Source organism: Spea bombifrons, chromosome 3 (genome assembly GCF_027358695.1).
Source record: "Spea bombifrons isolate aSpeBom1 chromosome 3, aSpeBom1.2.pri, whole genome shotgun sequence".
Taxonomy (NCBI): Eukaryota; Metazoa; Chordata; class Amphibia; order Anura; family Pelobatidae; genus Spea; species Spea bombifrons.
In genome coordinates, this window is record NC_071089.1 from 64,909,838 (window position 1) to 64,929,103 (window position 19,266).

General features: G+C 37.9%; 1 protein-coding gene across 1 annotated transcript in view; it reads right to left on the bottom strand.

Annotated features, from left to right (window-relative positions):
- GRIK2 (glutamate ionotropic receptor kainate type subunit 2) overlaps nucleotides 1-19,266 on the bottom strand; it is a 262,126-nt gene that overhangs the window by 72,887 nt on the left and 169,973 nt on the right. The window contains exons 8-9 of the mRNA XM_053459441.1: nucleotides 8,498-8,641; nucleotides 937-1,044 (exon numbers count right to left, since the gene is read on the bottom strand). Coding sequence (XP_053315416.1) covers nucleotides 937-1,044; nucleotides 8,498-8,641 — 252 coding nt within the window. The remainder of the gene's footprint in view (nucleotides 1-936; nucleotides 1,045-8,497; nucleotides 8,642-19,266) is intronic.

Below are 19,266 nucleotides of genomic sequence, written 5' to 3' on the forward strand. Positions count from 1 at the left end.
GTTAGGATACAGATCCCCTGCAGCGCTGCAGGGGACCTGCTTCCTACTCTCCGATATGCTGAGACAGCCTCCCCTGGCGGCACTTTCCACGGGAGGAAGCTAAAACTAAAACGGGAGGAAGCTAAAGCTAAAACCGCACTCCCTTGCCGGGACTTCCAACGGAGGGAGTGCCGGCAAGGGACATTGTTAAAGCACAGGTTGTTTACGCGTATAGTGCAGATGTCCCCCGCAAGACACCCGGGAGTCCGCATTGGTAAGTCTAGGGGGGGGGCACATCTTGGGGGCAGAGTGGGAGCATATCTCAGGGGGGGACAGAGTGGGGGCATATCTCAGGGGGGGGACAGAGTGGCAGCATATTTCGGGGGGGACAGAGTGGCAGCATATCTCGGGGGGGGGGCAGAGTGGCAGTATATCTATTCCACTCTGTTATTTTTTTTTCTAAGAAAAATGTTTCTTTAAAAAAGCACCTAATTTTTAGGTTTTTTGAGTTTTAGGAGTCCTGTCATTCTCATCTAGTGTAGAATATGTTGCATTCACCAATGATAGACATTTGCTCTTGCTATGGTGGAAAGTTGTTTTGTTTCATTAATAAGTGAATACTAAGTAGCTATATCGATTGCAGGCATTCTTCTCATTTCAAACTATTAATTGGAGGGTAAAATGCTAAATATATTGCAGTTATCCTGCCACAAGCAACACGCAGGGAGTACAAAGCATTTCAATTTGCTTTTTACAATTTACTTATATAAAGCCTTTAAAGCACTACTGGGAATGTTAATTGTCAGTTTATTGTATTGCTAATAGTTTAGATTCAATTTAATATCCCATGCTGACAAAAGCTATAAACAACTGCAAACATCAAAGCCAATTCCTAGTGGATTATGCTTTAATATACCATATACCGTTTTCAGTCTAAAGACTTAATGTTCCACGTACCTTTTCAAGACCTTCTTCCTTGAGACTGATGACATCTAAATCAAAGTCCGTCCGTAAGCCATTTGTTTTGTTGAAAGTTATCCTGCCGGTGAGTCCTTCCCAGTGAGCCTAATGTATAAGATAAATAATTTGAGTAAATATAGTACATACAACAGTACATTAATGTTTGCCAAAATAAAAACATAAATTATTCAATGCATGTGGATAATTTCAATTGTCACTGATTATTGTTTATCACTTTGGTTGTTCTTGTAATACTTTGTATACATTTGATCTAGTAATTTAAATGTATATTTGTTTTTCATGACATGCAAATTATATCCGAAGCATACAATACTTGAATGACTTAAATAAAGCAGTTCATTATTTCTGAATATATAAAATAAAAAAAAGTTCATTTTGTACCCTTTCATAAATTAAAAGTGTCAATTATTAATTAATAGAAGCCATCTGAAGAAATGGAAAGAAAATGTTTAGCTGTAAATTAAATTGATTTCATGTTTTGGTACACTGCTGGGAAAATATTTGCCCTTTCATTTTTTTGCATATTTGTCACACTTAAATATTTTAGATTTTCAAACAATTGTAATATTATACAAAGATAAATGTAGACAAAATGCAGTTTTTAGATGAAAAAAATGGGACTTTTTCATTGTACTGTACATATATATATATATATATATATATATATATATATATTCATCAGAACCACCTTCTGCGGATTTGCCTGCCTTACTGCAACTGATTGGCTTGCAATAAAGGCTTACCAATGTGCAAGCATTGTATGTTTATTTTGTTTACCACCAGCCAGCTTAAGTAATATTTCTGGGGCTTACAAGTACTCTCCACGTGCATCTTCAGAAAGGGTTCTCATTGATTTCCATTGAAGCAGCCAAAACTGGTGCCAAAATGGCAGAGGGTATGTGTGCTTTTCTTCCCCTCTTTCTTGTCCTCAGGTAAATAATCCATATTACAGTACTTACAAGGTAAGGGACTATTGTATATAGGACATCAGAATCTCTTTAAGAGGAGGATGCTATAAGGCAGGGGTCCCCAACCACCGGGCTGTGGATGCATGGCAAACAGCAGGGTGAGGATCGGCCCCAGCACTGCATGGGACCTGGATCCGCTGCTGCCAGCACTTCCGCCTGTGGAATTCTATGAAGGAGCGCCGGTGTTACATGACCTTCTGGTGCGCCACCATAGAAGCCCCGGGAGCAGTCGAGGTTGTCTGAGTGCATCGCACAGACTTCCCCCGGCTGCCAGAGATGAGTATCCTCCTCTCTGGCAGCCGGGGAAGGTCTGTCCGATGCGCGCAGACAACTTCCGCTGCTGCCAGCACCAGTCCCTGGTGCCAAAAAGGTTAGGGACCGCTGCTATTAGGGACAAAAAATATGGTATGATGGCACTATCTAGTCAAGGATAACCCCAAAGCCTCACAGTAGGTTATCAGCTGATATAATGGTGATAGTAATTGATTACAGTAACTAAACCTAAAATGGTAAAAATAGCAAATGTTATTGACTCTATTTTGGGCAGACAACATGGCATGGCAGATCAAAGTAAACTTCTGCATTATCTAAATATGAGTGGTACTAAGAAATTAGTAATTCTGTTTGCCAAAATACAAGGTGTAAAGGAATAAAGTATGGAAGGCTCTGATGCTTATTGAATGTCAAATTAAAGTCAAGAGGATGAGCCATGACAGAGTTACATATTTAAATTGTCAGCTCATTAGAGTGATCTCAAAAACTTGCTTTAACTTGAGGAATAAGTTAGGAACTACTACATGGAATAATAAACTTTGAGGGAGGAACCCGCTGCATCCATGTGGACATGGGTGTTAGTTACAGATTAGTTAGTTTGTTACAGATTTCTCTTGTAAGCATGTTCTTGAGGAGTTTATGGCATTATAACTCAGCACCGAGTTAGTTTATGCAACAGGCTGGATATACATGCTGTACTTAAAAAGCTGAAGTTGTGATGTCTGTACATGTCTTTTAATGATCATCTTGTAAAACAAAACACACTAAAATTGATAATCAATATGAAATTTAAATGGAACACATTAAGTGGCGCATTTAATCTGTAAATGCGGTTATTGTATTGAATGCATTTGTTTTTAAGCATTACTGGGACAAACGCACTGTGACACTATGTTCTTGTTTGACCCAGAGCCCAGCACATCTGAAATTTTGGAACATTCAATTGAATTTTGAGTCTTTAATCCTTTCTATGATAGTTATTTCAAGCTTTGTGAGATTTTCACAGTGGAAAATTGAATACAAATTATATCTAATGTCAGCATCCTTTCTCATGTAATGTTTGGCTGGTTTTAACAGTTCTGTTTTATTGATAATTGTTTCTGATCCGAATTGGCTACAATAAGTAACACACAGTATACGTATTTTATTCCCTTTGTAAATCGAAATTTGACCCAGACAACGTGTTAGGTATAATTACCTCTGCAAAGTGTATGTCTCCTGCATGTGCAACATCCCAATAGGTGGAGATTAAAATTGTAGCCAATTTTTTAACACATTTTGTAATGATAAAAATATACATTCCTATTGCTTTATAATCATATATTTTCCATTGTTAAGAGACACTGCAAATGCATTTAAAGCACTGAAAAGAACCATATTAAGAATTTTTATGGATCATATGCAGAATGAGGGGCATATCTCACAAAGGAGTGGGAATACATGTTTTCAATACCGATCTGTCTACCACTGAACCCCATATTTCCCTTTGTTGGTTTTTTGGATGTATGCCCATATATAAATTGAAATAATTTGTATCTAGAACGTAAAAATTTGCTGCTTGTGGTTTCTTGCTATACAGTTGTCAGGTTTTATTACTATGTCCATTTGTTATATTGCAAATGTGTTACATTTTATAAAGCATACTGTAGATTCTCTACTATTCAAATAATACCACAGGAACAAATAAAGGTAATACGTTAGTCATTCTTTGCTTACTCAACTGACTTTTATGCTTTTATTTATTGAGTACCATAGGAATATGAATATGTCAACATGTGCAATAAAACAGTAATACAATTGATCACTGAACATTTTCTGTCAAAGAACTGGTTATTTCTTTTTTTTCCATAGATTCATATTTTTCAGATCCTACACCTTCACCAGACAAGGCATTGCTAGATTTTTTTTTTTTTTTTTTAAATGATCTTCCATTTTTCATGATCTCTCTTTGAAAATTGTTTTGGAATCCTGCTGTCAGCACAAGTAGGATGTTGTAAAACACTTGCTATCAATCTATGTGTACTGTATTAGCAAGTAACACGCTACACAATGTTCATATGTAAATAAATGTATTCTCATCAATGTCGGAGGGCAAAGCAGCAAGTTAACCATATATATTTTTTTAATGCTTGAAGCAAGTGTTCACCAAAATAGGTTATTCTATGGTGCAGTGAAGTAAATAAAACTATATAGTAATGTTTAAAGATTATATATTAGAAACTCACTTTGTGTGTATACTTTGGCTTAATGGCAGATAGCCCTGTGATGTCACTACTCCACTGATCTGTCACACCTCTAGCATTTTGTCAATTCTTGATGCAAAAACCCACGCAGTCACTTTTTCGCTTTTGACTTTCATTATGATTATGGAATCCTAAGCGGCCGCTTTACTCTTCTCTTCACGCTTTACCACCTGTTTACTGGAAGTCAACTTCTATAGTCCACAAACTAACAAGCATAGTCAATTCCTCATTATCCTCTGGCACTTTCCCCTCATCTTTCAAACAGTCATTAGTATCCCCATTTTCAAGAAGAATACATTAGATCCCATATCCCTCCCTGTATCTCTCTTGCCATTTGCTTCTAAGCTTCTCAAACACCTAATGTACGCATCCCTGCTCACCTTCCTAGATTCCCATAATCTCCTGGACCCAATGCAGTCTGGTTTCCCCACCAACATTGTCAACTGAGACTGCCGCTACAAAACTATTAAATTATCTCCATATAGCCAAATCCAAAAGACATTTCTTTGTTCTCATCCTTCTCGACCTATCTGCTGCATTTGATAGTTGACCCACCCTCCTCTCCTAGATTCTACACTCCTTTGACATTTGTGGTCTTATCTTCCACAACAATCCTTCTCTGTATCAAATGCTAACAACATTTGCCCTTTCAATAAGAGTGTCCCGGGGCTGTTTCTTGGGCCCCCCTTCATTCCTCTCTGTATACCCTTGGGACAATTTAAAAAAAACCCTACTTATATGTAGACGATACCCAAATCTATCCACTCCCTATCTTTCAACATAAATTCAACATATGGTTACTCCTTGCCTCATAGCAGTCACTTCCTGGATGGCCCACCATAAACTAAAACCGAGTATGTCCAAAAGTGAATTTGTTTAAAAACTAAATCCCTCCAAGCACCACACTTCAGTCTTACGATGGATGGCTCAACTATTTACCCTGTGGCAAATGCACATTGTCCAGTGGTAAATCTAGACTCTTTCTCTGGAATATTGCTAAAATGTGGCCATTTCTCAAAACATTTAGGAATGCACTAATCATGTTCCATGTTGACTACTGTCATTGATTACTTTTTGACATCCTGCTTTACCTATATCTCATCTACAATCACTTTCCAACTAAGCCATCAGAATAGTTTTTATTTTTAATGGAACATCATTCACCAACACTTAAACAAATGCCTTGGCTTTCAGCGTATCACCTTCAAAAGCTCCTTTCTTACCTTCAAGGTTCTTCAACACTAGTCCTGATTATTATTATTTATTATTTTATATAGCACCATTATATTCCGTACCACTGTACAATGGGTAGACAGGACATAACAAATAGTATGTAACATAACAATTTGACTTGCAGAAACAACAGGTGAGGAGAGCCCTGCTCAAATGAACTTACAATCTAGAGGTCCCATATTTCATCTCTGATATCCTGACGTGGTTGGGTCAGTGGAGCGTAGAGCAGAAATAACAAAAAGAAAAGCCACAAACTATTCTGGGGTTCAAGAGCAGGTAGTGGTTTAATGAAGCAAATAACAGAAAGGTAGGACAGGTAACGTAAAAAAGCAGAGTCCAGGTGGTAGCCGAGGTCAGGGTAAAAGAGTAACACAAAGTCCAGGTACTTAGCCAATGTCTGGTCAATAGAGTATCACAAAGTCAAGGAATAAGCCAAGGTCAGAAGCCAGGAGGTCAAATGGTAAATAGGGATACAAAAGGGACTGTAGGGGGACAACTGGTAGGCGTACACAAGGTAAACCACACAGCACACAATAAGCAAGCAATAAAGTTTGGGGCTTTTATAGGGGATGCAGAAACTACTCCTCCTCCTACTCCCCTAAACTCCTCCGCATACTGTATGGGCAGTGGGGATGATTCCTCCCACTTCCCTCACTCCCCCCTCCCTGCGTTTACCAATATCGCTGCTTCACCGTCCGCAAGACACGCCCCCTACTGGTAGCAGGACTGCACACGATCTTTGGGAGGTGCGTCTAACTTCAGGCTAGGGATGCGGTGCAGTGCAAGGAGTCGCTGGAGGATTCCCAAGGAAAGTAGGAGTTGGGCCAGGAGCCTGACACTGACAAATACCTACACACTTTTTTTACACTCCTTTTATAATGGGTGCCTCCCACCTAAACTTCTGTAAATTGCACTTAATTCATCCCCTCTATTGTATCTGTATGTCTGCTCACTACTTGTTACTACTTAGACTGTAAGGTCCATGAGTTAGGGACCTCTTTCTCTAATGTATTTATATAATACCTCTTCTCTATAAAAGCCTCTTCTCTCTTAAAAGAACATGATAGCACGGCTTAGGTCTGCAAAGTGGAATCTGAACAAACCACAAAACTTCTAGAACAATGCCCTTTGGACAGACGAGACCAAAGATGAGATGTTTTGCCATGATGCACGGTGCCACGTTTGGTGGAAAACCAAACACAGCATATCAGCACAAACACTTCATACCAGCTTTCAATCATGGTGGTGTAGGGGTGATAATCTAGGCTTGTTTTGCATCCACAGGACCTAGTGATCTTCCAGTCATTAAGTAGACCATAAACTCCTCTGTATACCAAATTTAAGGCCATCTGTCTGACAGCTAAAGATTGGCTAAAATTGGGTCATGCAACAGGACATTGATCCCAAGCACACCAGCAAATCTACAACAGAATGGCTGAAAAAGAAAATAATCAAAGTGTTTCAATGGCCTAGTCAAAGTCTAGAACTCGGCCGATTGAAATGCTGTGACAGAACATTAAGAGAGCTCTGCGTAAACAAATGCCCACAAACCTTGATAAACTGAAGCAACGTTGTGAAGAACAGCGAGTAAAAATTCCTCTAGAACGATGTGAAAACAAGTACTTCATGTTATTGCTGCTAAACGCGGTTCTACAAGCTATTGAATCATACGGTGTACTTAGTTTTTCACACATGGCTTCTCCAGTTTGGCTTTGTTTTTGTTGAATAAATCATGTGACGGTGTAATATGTCATGTGTTGTTTTTTATCTGAGGTTGCATTTACCAAATGTTTAGACCTTCTAAGGAACAAGTTATTGTGATTATGTCCTGATATGTAAAACCATAGAATTCAAAGAGGATATACTTTCTTTTTCACACGACCATATATAAATAAATGTTATAATTATACTTTTCTTTCACTCTCGCTCTTTCTGTCTCTCTTACTACAGTACAATTGAATAAGTGCATTTACAAAGTATCATCTGTTCATTATATGATTTGTCTGGCTAAAGATTACTCAAATATAATTGTGCAAAGAATTAACAACATGATTGAAAATAGTTTTTTTTACCATATGGGTAAAGCAATCTTGACTTCACTCACCAATAAAACTTTACATTGCAAAATGCTGTAATATGAAAAGGGTTTTTTAAAGTACTGTAGATTTACGTTGATATAGTGACGGTCCATTACCCTTTAGTTAAGGAGGTGGAGTGTTTGCAAGCATGGTGAACAAAGGTTGACAGAAAGGATATTAAGGGCAGCTCTGTGACAATAGATATAGAGAGAAGCAAAGAGAAGGATACTATTTCTACATTATATTTCTGATATAAATTGACACTTAATATTAGAATAATTTCAAACATTATGCATTATTACTGTATGTATTTGTGCAAAACACAATCAGTTGTCAGGGTGCACGTTAAAACATAAAGGTCGACCAATTTCACGGATACTACATTGAAAACTGTTAAATGATATGTCTTCTTTATCTAAGTTTTAAAGAAAGCATGAATGTAGAAGAATGATGATTGAAAAGGAGTATAGCAGAGCAAAGCAGTTCCAGTTTTCAAGGTACTTTAATAAGTTGTATGACTTGTCTACATTTCAAAACACAAATAGTAAACATTTTTAGACTGAATGCCCGTTACGGAGAAATCCGTAACATAATGGTATTATCAGGTATTTTAATATTTATATTTCATTATATATAATTATATAGTATAAGTACTGTCTATGGGTTACATGTACATTTATGAATCAAGCTATTATCTTTACTTTACATTTAAATAATCTATTTGTCTTAAGTAATGTCTTACCTCTTTAATAAGACTGATAAAGCGAGCACCAAATCGCCAAGGCTTATGACGGTTACATTGCAATGAACTGACTGTCATCTGGGGAAATTGTTGAACAGCTACAGACACCACATGGACTGCATCATACATTAAAGCTGCATCAGTCTGAAATGAAATACATGATTGCATTAAAGAAAAGTAATATTTAAATGTAACTATAACTTATTTAAAGCATTTAATTAAATCGAAATTTAATTTAGCTTTCACAGCTTTCAGTTAACATTTTTTTTAAATATAAACAAACCACAAATGACAAAGTTATTTACAATGCTTTTACTATGCTTGTCACTCAGGTTCTCAAAAAACTGTTCATAGTCTTGGTAGTCATAATATTAGTGTTAATTCTCTGCTTATTTTAGCATGTACACTAAAGACATATATTACTTCTCACTCTACCTTATAATATCAACATTAATTAACATACTTGCTTGTGGCTAAAATCCAAAATCCATTAAGTTTACTCATTAGAAAGAGCATATTCCAGCATTTGGTATTTTAATTATTTATAATCATTTTAATAGCTCACATTAAAACAAAAAAAATAAAGTAGGTGCATGTTGGTTCACAAGTACATGCAAGTTGACTGAGAGCCAGTAACCATCGACAATAGACAGAACACACAAAATCATTACTCTCCTAACTGCTATCATATCTAAATATGAAATTAAACACATAAATATGCTCTAATTTTACAATCTGTTCAGGCTCAAACAATTACCCTAAGAACAAATCACAGGAAAGAGAGAGAAAAAAGAAAAAGATGACTTTTGAGAAAGGTAGCCAGTGCAAATATCAAACGTAATAAATACTGAAAGTTGAAAAAAGAGATTTCAAGTACACCACAAGGTATACGACACAGGATAATACAAATGATAAAATGTGTATATGGCAAAAAAATATATAAAAAAAAGTATTTTCAAAATGTGTATAGTAAAAACTTATATCCTTATATAAAAGGGTGAGTTTCTCAGTGCCTATAAGCTAAGAGAGATTAAAATTGCTTATTTATTTAGCAATGTATACATTGTGTAATAGATATTATTAACACTTCATATAATAAAATACTGATAAAAGAGTACACATGAACAGTTCAAAACTAGACTTGCACATTTGTTTTCAGACAATATGAAAATCTTTGTTCATTCGTTCAATCGCAGAGGCCGCTATTTTAATTACACAAAGCAGGGGAGAAGCTCAACCTGAAGAGGGACATTGAGTGAGCTGATCTTTGTTTGTCCAATCAGCTCACTCCTGCCACATCATGCTGAGAGCTTGTCCAATGGCTGTGCTGCATCTTTCAAAGAAAAAAAGCGGGCTAGTAATGAATAGAGCCTATATAAGAGCAGAGCATGCAGAGGATCCATTCATTTCACTGTGACTGTTTTATGTGACACTACTGTGCTGCATCTGAGCATTTCACAGAGTGAGATTCTTCTTTGTGAGACTTGGTAAGCCTCAGTCTGCCATTTCTCACAGTGTGTAAGACTCTCTAAAGTTTTGATTTAATTAAGATGACTAATCATTTAATTAGGTTAATTAATATAATTAAGATAATTGAAACCAGTCTACTTTAATCTCTAAGCTAATTTTGACCCTCTTTCTTCCATCATTGGTCTCAAATTTCCTACCCAACTTCTTCTACACATTTATATCGTGTTTCCATGGCAACCAGCTGAATGAATGGGATTTCTTAATACAAAAATGTTGGAGAATTTTGTTGAATATGAAGACGGCCGTGTTTTGTCGAATACCAAGAACATTTTTCCACTGAAAATGAACACAAACTTTCCGCCAGCGCCTATGTCTATTCAATACATACATTATTTTAAAGTGTACCACAGATATCATTGCTGTAAAGCACCAATAAGAGAATGTAGATAATGACACAAATTTGTAGTGAGTGTTGCAGACCTATACCATACAATAATACATTTTCAATGCCAGTGGGGAGCCTGAACTTCTTGCGTCTTGATAAGTACGTTTTAAAAGATTTGATTTACTTCTGATTTTTATTGTAAAGTATTTCCTCTAAAATCTGTTTTAATTCTTTAAAAAAGATTATCCAACGCTAGGTTCAAAATGTCTTATGTTACAACACTGGAAGTTTCCATAGTTCCTTGTATATTTCCTTGTATAGATTTCCCGTCAGTTGACTTAGGTGAATAGTAAGCATTTTTGGATTTAGGATTTTTGTGTTTATTGTATTTAGGAGTCATAATTCAGTTGAAAGCCATTGGTTAAATTATGACAGATTTGTATATTTAAATAAACGAGCAGTTGAATGTAAAATAAATCCCCGGTTATTTCAGCCAAAAAGGAGAAAGTTGCCTTTTGGCTAGTTTAAATTGTACGCTATGTGATATGTAATTTATCTAGACATTTGGCAGTTTTACATTTAAATGTACCACCAAACAGTTGAATATATAATAAGTCTCTTATTCTGAAGTGAGAATATCAGATAAAAATGTTTTCATTTGATAAGTTTAAATCTTCTTCCTAATAAATATATGCAAATCCCAAGTCAATAATTGAATTAATAGTTATTCCTATTATTATTATTAGTTAACTGTTCAAATAGACAATTGGGCAAATCAAAACATTATCTCCAGTTTTAGTCTTGAGAATACATCCAGAAGTATGTTATCAGTCTAATAACATCTTGGGGCAGGTTCATGCTGAGGCGGGTGCACGGAGTGCACAATACTCAGACGGCAGGGAGCAGAAGAGAAAGAGAGGCGCTGAGCGGTCGTTCATGAAATTTTTTTTTGTGCAATCTGGTTGTTGGGGCAAGTCCTATGTGTGCAATCTGCGTGCAATTTGGTATGAATTTATGATAAGTATTTTCCATATTCAAACTTTCAGCAGCAATAATTTTAACATCTAGGGGCAGGTCTGCGCCAAGGCAGGTGCATGAGGTACACAGCACCCAGGCGGCAAGTAGCAGAGGAGAGAGAGGGGTGCTGAGCAGTCTTCATGAAAAACATGAAAAGTGTGTGGTGTTGGGGCAAGTTCCATGTGTGCAATCTGGGTACTGGCAAGTCCTGTGCGTGCAATCTGGGTGCTGGGCAAGTCCTGTGCGTGCAATCTGGGTGCTGGGCAAGTTCTGTGAAGGGAATCTGGGTGCTGGGCAAGTGGTTTGGATGTAACTTGGGTGTGGAGCAAGTCTCATTGATTCAATCTGGGTGCTGGGGCAAATCTTGTCAATGCAAACTGGGTGCTGGGCAAATCCTGTGAGTGCTGTGGCAAGTTCTTTGGATGTAACTTGGGTGCTGAGCTAGCCCTGTGGATACAGTCTGGGTGCTGGGGCAAGTCCTATGTGTGCAATCTGGTTACTGGGTATTGTCTTGTGGATGCAATCTGGGTGTTGGGAAAATCTTTTGAATTTAACGTGGGTGAAAGTCCTATGTGTGCAATTTGGGTGCTGGGCAAGTCCTGCTGATGCAATTTGGGTGCCAGGGCTGGCCTTTCAGGTGCACAATCTGTGATTTATGTTATGTGGTTCAGTGAATCCTAATGTGAATTTTTAAGTTGATTGCACTTTGACAGTTTTCTTAATTTGTTTATACCATAAAAATGTAATGTGTTGATCTGTGATGAATCAATGTTCATATTCTTAATTGTACATTCTGATGGGCCAACCTTTTATAGTTTGTTCTGCATTCAAGGTGTAGCTCATCCCTTTATATACCGTATTGGCTCGAATATAGGCCGCACTTTTTTCCCCCACTTTAAGTTTTTAAAGTGGGGGGTGCGGCCTATATTCGGGCTCTAGCGCCCGACGCCCGGGACATGCAGTCCCGGGCGCCGGGCAGGCACCGGGTTTAAGATACAGATCCCCCGCAGCGGTGCAGGGGACCTGCATCCTTCTCCCCGATACGCTCAGACAGCCTCCCCTGCCAGCACTTCCCACGGGGGGGGGGGTGCCGGCACGGGAGGTTATCTAAGCGTTTTACCTCTGCCCACCCCCGACTTACCGGAGCAGACTCCCGGGTGTCTTGCGGGGCCGGCGGGAGACATTTACGCAATACGCGCATGCAACTTCCGGTACCGGAAGTTGCATACGCGTATTGCGTAGATGTCCCTCGCCGGCCCCGCAAGACACCCGGGAGTCTGCTCCGGTAAGTCGAGGAGGGGGGGGCAGAGGAGGACAGCGACAGCGGCAGCGTATCGCGGGGAGGGAGGACAGCGGCAGCGTATCGCGGGGAGGGAGGACAGCGGCAGCGTATCGCGGGGAGGGAGGACAGCGGCAGCGTATCGCGGGGAGGGAGGACAGCGGCAGCGGATCTCGGGGAGGGAGGACAGCGGCAGCGGATCTCGGGGATTGAGGACAGCGGCAGCGTATCGCGGGAAGGGAGGACAGCGGCAGCGTATCGCGGGAAGGGAGGACAGCGGCAGCATATCTCGGGGGGGGGGGGGACAGAGTGTCGGCATGTTTTTTTTGGTGCTTTTATAAAGAAAAAAAACTTTTTCTTTAAAAAAGCACCAAACTTTTAGGGTGCGGCCTATATACGGGGGCGGCCTATATCCGAGCCAATACGGTATTTAAATGCGCTCCTCAAGTAAAATTATTTAAAATCACACACAATAACAACTGGTACAAAAAGAAGAGAGCCCAGCTCTTGCAAGCTTACAAACTAGTCTATGGTTGAGGTGGAAGTGAAACAGTAAGAGAGGACTGCTTGGATAAGGATGAGTTGATGGAGCTGGGATGATCTGAAGAGGTTGTTGGACATTCAGATGGCTTAATCAGGATGCATGCTGAGTTTTAGGAAGAAAGGTTGCATGCTTCTCGAAAAAGGTGGGTTTTCAGAGAGCTTTTGAAATTTGTGTACGAGGGACAAAGTCTTATGGAACGGAGTAGGGAATTCCAGAGAAGGGGTGCCTGATCAGCCAACCCTTTCCAGGATATTTAAGCAGCTAGGCCCATTTCCTACTTGCCCCTTTCCTACTTGCCCTTGTGTTGTTTCTGGTTGCAAGTGCATTCTTCCTGATTATCTTTGTATGACCTGGATTGCTCTCCTGATTTCTGGCTTTATCCTGATATCACTGACCTTATTCCTTACCAAGGCTTGTCATTTGGTGTATGCTTCTGGATCCCGATTTTGCTTTGTTTGCTTTTTTGGTATGGTTATTTCAATTAAGGTGAGTGAGAGTGTGAGAGCGAGTGAGAGAACTAGACTTGGGCGCCCGTTCCTGTGTTTGGTTTGGACGAATATTCGTGTTCTTCGTGTTCATTTTTTTCTTTGTTTTTTGCCATGTTTTGTAGAAGGGGTTAATACAGGGTTAACGCGGTATGCACTATGCAGCAGCTTTGGCACCAGTATCCTAAATGTCCGTTCGAGCAACTCTGTTGGTCGCCTGCAGGGGCCAACTTCATTGGTTGATGGCAGACGAGCCCCTGCTGGTGACCAATAGAGTTGCTCGTACAGACTTTTAAAATCCTGATGCCGCAACTTGGCTGGGAGAGAGCACTGGTCTCCCCGCTCCAAGAGTTAAAAGTCCCTACGAACGACCAATAAAGTTAAAGGGCCGTGCAAGTGAGCCAATTTGTTGATGCCAGAGGAGGCCCCTGCAGGCGACCAATGGAGTCGCTTGCACGGCCCTTTAACTCCTGACAGGGAACTTGGTCTGTCTTCCCACTCCAAGTTTAACTCCTGATGGCAAACCTACAGATTTCTGCTCCCGTTATCTACGCAGCATCGCAGGGGTTAACCGCAGCGGAAATCAGGAGTTAAAGGGCCGTGCGATTGAGTCTAATGGTTGCCTGCAGGGGATATCTCTGGATATCAACCAAAGCGAAAATCCTTAGGTACATTTACTTATATACCACCAGCAGATTCCAAAACATAGCTGCAAAGGAGACAATGAAAACATATGATTAATTCATTTAAAATTGACAGTAACATTAACACACAATAAACATGTGCGGTAAAATAACTCACATGATAGAAAGTTATCAGTGCTTAATTACTTTATTATTTTTAACTCAGATGGATTAGTTATTTTTTACATTCATTACTGCTAAATTAGTTGGGTTAATATTTTCCTGGTATACCCGCACTGCCCAATATACCAGCACTGCCATTACGCATTTAAGGGAAAACATACCCCTAGCGTCTCATCTTGAGATTAATATAGTCACATAATATTAAACAATGTAATTTGGAAATGCATAATGATTGCCGTTTTACTATATTAATCTAAATCCATAATATGAATAGTAGAAGTTGCTGGTAATGTTATTATTAATATTATTAACCAACCATACACACTTTTTCAGTGTAGTGTTACTTTAGAATATAATCATATCAAATAGTAAATATATATAATGAACTAATACTATATATTTTTACCCCTTTGGATTTTATGAAGAATTGGGATATGTCACAAAAAATGGATCAAGGATGTATCTCCTACATCATGGACTTTTTGCACTGTCAGAGCTAAATCTCTGCCAGAGAACAGGAGATTAGGCTGTCAAATGACCGCTGATACCAAAATGAGTGTCCCTCAACTGTGAGATTAAATTCTGTAGGAATTTGTGGGGTCTGTCGAGACCCCAATCGGGTCTTTTGCCAAAATATCTCCTGTGTGCCTCTGTCTATGCTGCAGAAAAAACAAATTAATTAGGGGAAAGCCCTTATTGTGCATTGTAACAAAGCATGAGCTTTGATTGTCAGTAGTACGCTCTTGTCACTTACTGCCTTTTTAGAAGCAGCCGAAGGTATGTCATTTTGAGGAGCCTATCATTATGTCAGCTGACAGTTTCTTTTCTTAAAAAATGTCTTAGGCAAACCTGAAATATACAGGGCTATCATTAAAATTTACAGAACAGAAAGTGTAGTGAACTGTCAGCAGCAAAATGCACAAAATGTGTACTTATTGTATAAAATTCCTTTAAAAATTCACTTTGCCTAGAATATTGCACATTTACTTATTATCAAACATGGGCATCAATATTTTATTCTAAACTACTTCACATTCCACGTGTGCCTATAAGATGCAATTAAAGCTCCATACTATATTTATTTTGTTATTGTGTGTGTGTGTGTGTCTGTGTGTAATTCATATACCAACACAAAGATTTTGGAAAGTAATAGATATGTTGAGTAGAGGTATCAATGTTATACCAGAGATCCTAAACCTTTATATTGAACATAGCAATCAACAAGAGTACAAAAGATGTCATGCTAACAGACTTTGCTTCACTGATGTTTAGGTTGGCTGTAAACTCAGCATCTTTCACATTCAAAGTGCTTTCACTCAATCACTCAATTTCTCAGTGGTCTTAGTAGGTATTGGGAAGCTAAAGTTGTAGATTCAAGAGCCCAATATTGTACAGGACACTGCAGCCAGACCCACTGGGGTTTGGAGAGCAGTAACATTTGTACCACTGTAGGTGTGCTATTGCGCAATCGTTTTTTCCTAATGGTTATTTACAAAGCACCGACTTAGAATGAAGTGTTAATCCACATTTTTAACAGCACACATGATATTCAATATTTAGAATTATTATCTACTGCAGATGATTAATAAAAAAGAAATGTCTTGGACAGTTCACACTATCTACAGGTAGTAAAATATATTGCCTCTGAAATAATTTCAGTTGAATTACACTTGCTCACACATCCCACACACCTTTTTATTGAGTAGAATTTAATAAATCTTACTAAGAAGGATTTAATTTAACTGTTTTATGGACTGTTAAATTGCATTGTATGCTTGGTGGTTATAGGTTTTCTTTTCATTCATTTCTTTTTTTTTCCTGAAACATTCATTTAAAAAAAAAAAAATGTAACCCCCACCCCTCCTCCCAAATGGTGGCAGCCATCTGTGGTTATACACCATGAGACTATGTAAGTATCTGGAAGAAGTTACTTTTGTTGATACCATCATTACTGGAGGATTCTGTAGATAGTTTTTACTGATCTTAAGAGCTAGGACATGTACCTCAAGACAATGTTGTTTTGCTCACAGATTATTACCCTGACTGTTAGTCTTTTTTGTGTAGAGTAGTGTCTGGTATTAGCCTGAAGCAAAGCTTTTACCACATCCTCTACAGACTCTTGCTATGTTTTATGCTTCACCCGTTATGATAATGTTCACAGATTCAGGGACATTAGCAAAGTGTTCAAGGGTAATATATGACAGACGCATCAGTTCTTTTTGTGTAGTTTTCAAATGCAAATTTAGAAGGTTTGAAACATACAAACACCAGCAACAGAACCAGCTCTCTTCAGAGCTTTTCCTATACAAAAGACACACCACATCTGTACAACAAAATACAAAAATAATGCTGTGTACAATATCAGCAAACCAGCAAAATCAAGATTTTAAAATGCAGCTTTCCCCACTCAGCTACTAGGAGAAGTAGGGAAGGCCCGGAGCTTCACCTGCTTCTTGATATGATAAGCAGTATATTCTGGCCTAGGCTTACTGGTGCGGAAGGTCCTTTGGTTGGGGGTGTCAAGGCTCCCCATTATGCAGCTGCTCAATGAGCCAGTTTTACATAGGATGTCATATCACGGTGTTCAGCAGTAAAGTACATTGGCTGAGAAAGTGAGTCTGTGAAAACCCTAGGACGTAAATTGCTTGGTACATCGCTCCTTCTCCATGTTCATATGTCTTGCACACATTGTTCCCCATACTACAGACTAAAACTGTTTCACAATTTTGAAGAAACGGTGTATAGCAATGCTTTTTCTCCTTACTTCCTTGGTACCTGAAATCTAAGCAATGATACATTTCACTAATCCACTATAATGTATTATACATATGTGTGTACTTTCACTAACTAGTTTCAACTGAAAACTTACTAAGGTCATATAACTGTGATGGAGGAATACATATTTAATTAAAGGTCCTCTTCTCTACGTGGAGTTGAGTTTCCATGGTTATGGTCAGTTATAGCAGACTTGGGATCAAACATTGAAAAAGTAAATTCATTGTTTAAGTAGTATTGTTACACTTTCTTTCATGAAACCCAATGCAGAATTTTAAGTGCATCAGCATGTTAAAAGTGAACTTATTTTTATTTATTTTAGATTAATTGATGTGTAATTGGCAAGTTTCATTAAAATAAAAATGTGTACAAATCCAAATGCCCTAGTCTAATAAGTACCCATATTATAGGTAACATCATAGCAAACTCAGGCTTATGTAATACTACCTTCTTCTTATTGTGGATTATAAACACTAAATGTGTGCAGATTAAGTTTATTTGAGAAAGTCAAAGGAACTAAGAGGGATCAAGAGTGGGTTATTAATGTACTCGGCTGATTTGTTTTAGGGTCTTTGACTTCATAATGATGCTCATAATGAGCGTCACTTATTTTATACAACTATTTTCAATTAAAAAATGCAAATGGAAGTAAAAAGTAGTTTAAATATAATGAAACATTACACCACATGGGTTTATTGACTAAAAAGTGTTGTGAGTTAAAAAAACAATCTCATCAATTTTATAGGGTACTGGATCAAGCAGGGATTAGGCTATTCTACTGGTGTATTTTTCAGTTTGCTTGACTTTTTCTTAGTACCAACACTTTGCATAGAGAGAATGTATATACACTGTAGATAAGTCGAGACTTTTCTCTGTTTCCAGAGGTTACACTTTTATGTACAAGATGAAAATGTATCCCGTTGTGTAAAGATTTCGTAGCGGTTATTCATTGCTATTATTATTTTTGAATTGCTCTTCCTTGATAGAAATCAATACGGTACCTGTCACATCACAGAAGCTCATCTAATTATTTTCATACTATATATCTTGCCATTAGGGTGAAGTCTACTTGATTTTAATTAATTTTGAAAATATTGATCTTGTAGCTCTTTCATGTATGTAGCTGTTAAAGGGAAGAAGTATTTTGTAACACGCACAACTATATTTGTGAGGATTACTATATTTTGATTGGGGCTTCAAATATTTTTGGTTTTGTAAAAAAGGCACGTTTTCAGCAAGCTGGGTCAATCAATTGTTCTTTGAACTCCTCTTCGGTTTCTGCTTTGTCTAACAACCACCTCCTGATCGTAAAATCATATAGAAGTTATACAGAGAAGAACTGCAAACATAAATGAATTTCCTCCACTTGAGGAAAAGCAACATATGCAGTTTGAAACATCTTAAAGGAAAAGAATATTATTCCAACTGGCCTTCTATGGTTTAACACACATAAATAAACATTAACAAGATAAAACTGAAATATCTCATTTTGAAGAATAAATTTCTATTCTTTATAACTTTTACGACATTTCATGCATCCTTAAAGTGTATCCGTTGCACTCTTGAATCATTACATTTACCATTAAACCTGCCAACATATAATATTTTTTAAAGCATAATAGTTACGCAAACATTTGAGGTATTAGTTATTATTTTGCTCTACCATCTTATTTTCCTAACAACATAGTTACTCATTCATACAATCCAAATATAACTCACATGTTACTCATTGTGGTTACAACGGCATACTGGCTCCATTTAAGTGGTGTTTTAGATATATGAGTACTTTTTGAGTACTTTTTAGCCTTTCCAGGGGGGTTTGATGACAAAATATTAATCAACATTGTATGTTCACCATTTTTTGTAAATCAAGAGTGGAACTACTTCTATGGCATAGATGATTCCTGCAATGTACAGTTTTCTCTTAAATGCTCTAAAACATCTAAATAAATATTCAGCACTTTCTAGTTCATCATTTCATAATGTGCAATATCTTCATGAATAATTG